Source organism: Phytophthora parasitica, assembly GCF_000247585.1.
Source record: "Phytophthora parasitica INRA-310 unplaced genomic scaffold supercont2.23, whole genome shotgun sequence".
Lineage (NCBI taxonomy): Eukaryota > Oomycota > Peronosporomycetes > Peronosporales > Peronosporaceae > Phytophthora > Phytophthora nicotianae.
This window is the reverse complement of record NW_008649009.1, coordinates 276181-278174: the sequence shown is the minus strand read 5'-3', so window position 1 is coordinate 278174 and position 1994 is coordinate 276181. Positions and strand designations below refer to the sequence as shown.

Sequence of the window (1994 nt, the reverse complement as noted above, 5' to 3'; positions counted from 1 at the left end):
AGATAGCTGCCTATATAATGTATGTTCCACTTGAATTTACGCTTGAGCAGACTTGTGCATCCTTGTAAAGGCACTCCTGTTTGTTTTCTTGATCTTGCGCGCATGTGCATTTTGGCGGACGTGACGCTTCTTTCCCTCTCCGCCTGCAATATATATTTCGCAATGATAGCAATAAATATACAATAAATATACGTTAGATAGTTTGATGTATATCAATTGCATTCGTGAAGTTATGGTGAAACACCTTGCCAACACGCTCAATAACACCTTCATTACTCTAGCGGACGGGGCCTACGGTGCCGGAATCTACTATAAATTACTAGCGCAACTAAGTTAGACAACACAGAGTAACGTCGATCTGCAGCAACTTCTTTCCATTTTTGCAGCGCCCTTGCGGGCGCGTGAGTTTTCGCCATTTTCGATCGCAGACTCAAAAGTCACAGAAAATTGAACGACGGTGGGGGTTGTACAGCCGATTCTGCGCTTTCTTGCAGGACATAGTAGATACCGTGTGATTCCAAGCCATACTTATTTAATTAAATTAAGTCAAATGCATGTATCCGATTGCATCATCAAAGCATCTTCAAAGAATTTTTACAAGTGATGAGCGAAAGGTGTACTGTTATTTTGTAAAAGGGCGATAAAATCGCCCTTTTTGAAGTAAATCACAAACTTTGTATACACTAGCATATTCCTCGGAGAAACGTGCTTTTTTCTTTATTCGTTGAATCCGTTTATCAGTGGACGTATCGGCTTCCAGGGATCGTCGGTTTGACTGCTGTCCGAGAACGCAAGTGCATACAAAATTTGTTCAAAACAATGACGACTCATTTGGAACCTAGATGCATAATTGGCTGCAGTATTGACGTAGCCCTCTTTCTCTTGTGTGTCCCAATAAACCCGTGTAGGGCCTCGGCGTGGTTCCAATGCCATTGTTAAACGAATTCCGATCCACCGAAAGAAGTCTCCTGGTCCGATAGAACAGATCGAATTCGTCGATAAGTTGATGTTGGTCAGTCGAAGACTTTCATGTAGAGCGCTCATGGGGTACATTAGGTAGAAATATTTTACTAGCGTCGGCTCTCCGAGCTGTAAGTACGGCGGCCACATAAAATTTGATGCCCGAGACAAAAATTGACTTGCAGGATCTACCAAGATTACGCTTGCTTTTACCACATACCCAATTTTCCACCAGCAGTTTTGGCATCTTCCCTTGGTCAAATTGAGCTCAGAAAAAAAACGGGGCTACTCGCTCTTTGGACATGAGCGCTGTCCGTTTCGGTATAAGTGTCCGTTGCTAGAAGAGCTAAACTTTATTTTTGAAGTTGAGGTCGTTTGTTCCAGAAGTCATGAAATGGCGCAAACTACAAAAAGTAGATGTGTCATAGACAAAACGGAGACCCTAAATATAGGGTCTCCGTCTTGTCTATGACACATCTAGGGTATATGGTTGACTTCCTCGTATGCGAAAACCTAGTTGCCCAGAGTTTCATGGCTGTAGCTGTCATAGACGCGAAGTTATATATAGCTTCAAAGTGTCCCGTCTTTATCACATTAACGACATATGATTCGATTTGCTCTATTGAATAACGTATGCTCCCAAATTTTCATGTCCGTACCTGCTCTGCTCTCGAAGTTCACTTTTGGACGTACATGTTGGTTGGCGCACAGTGTCAATGCCAAACCGATTCATCGCGCTCATCAAAGCACTTCAAGGCGCACTGACGGCTTCTGTAGAAACAGTCTATCAGTGCATTAAAAAATTGCGCGATCAATTTGCGCCCGAGAGCCCACAGCCTGATTTACTCAGACCTATGCAGCCAGACCCTGATCCCTTGCAATCCCTTGGATATCAGTATGTACGGGATGTCGCCACTACCAAGAAAAGTAGGTGGGTTCACAAAGGCGTAAATTATCGAGATTATTAACATGCTCGTCACAAGAAAGCGGAAATGCCATGACATGTACTCCGACAGCTAGTAAGCGGCTCCGAG

General features: G+C 43.6%; 1 protein-coding gene across 1 annotated transcript; it reads right to left on the bottom strand.

Moving 5' to 3' along the window:
- Positions 1 to 717: 717 nt before the first annotated feature.
- Positions 718 to 1044, bottom strand: PPTG_10798 (hypothetical protein; the record flags this gene model as incomplete). Its single annotated transcript, XM_008906241.1, has 1 exon — positions 718 to 1044. One exon carries the CDS (start codon positions 1042 to 1044, stop codon positions 718 to 720), a length of 327 nt encoding a protein of 108 aa, XP_008904489.1.
- Positions 1045 to 1994: the final 950 nt, after the last annotated feature.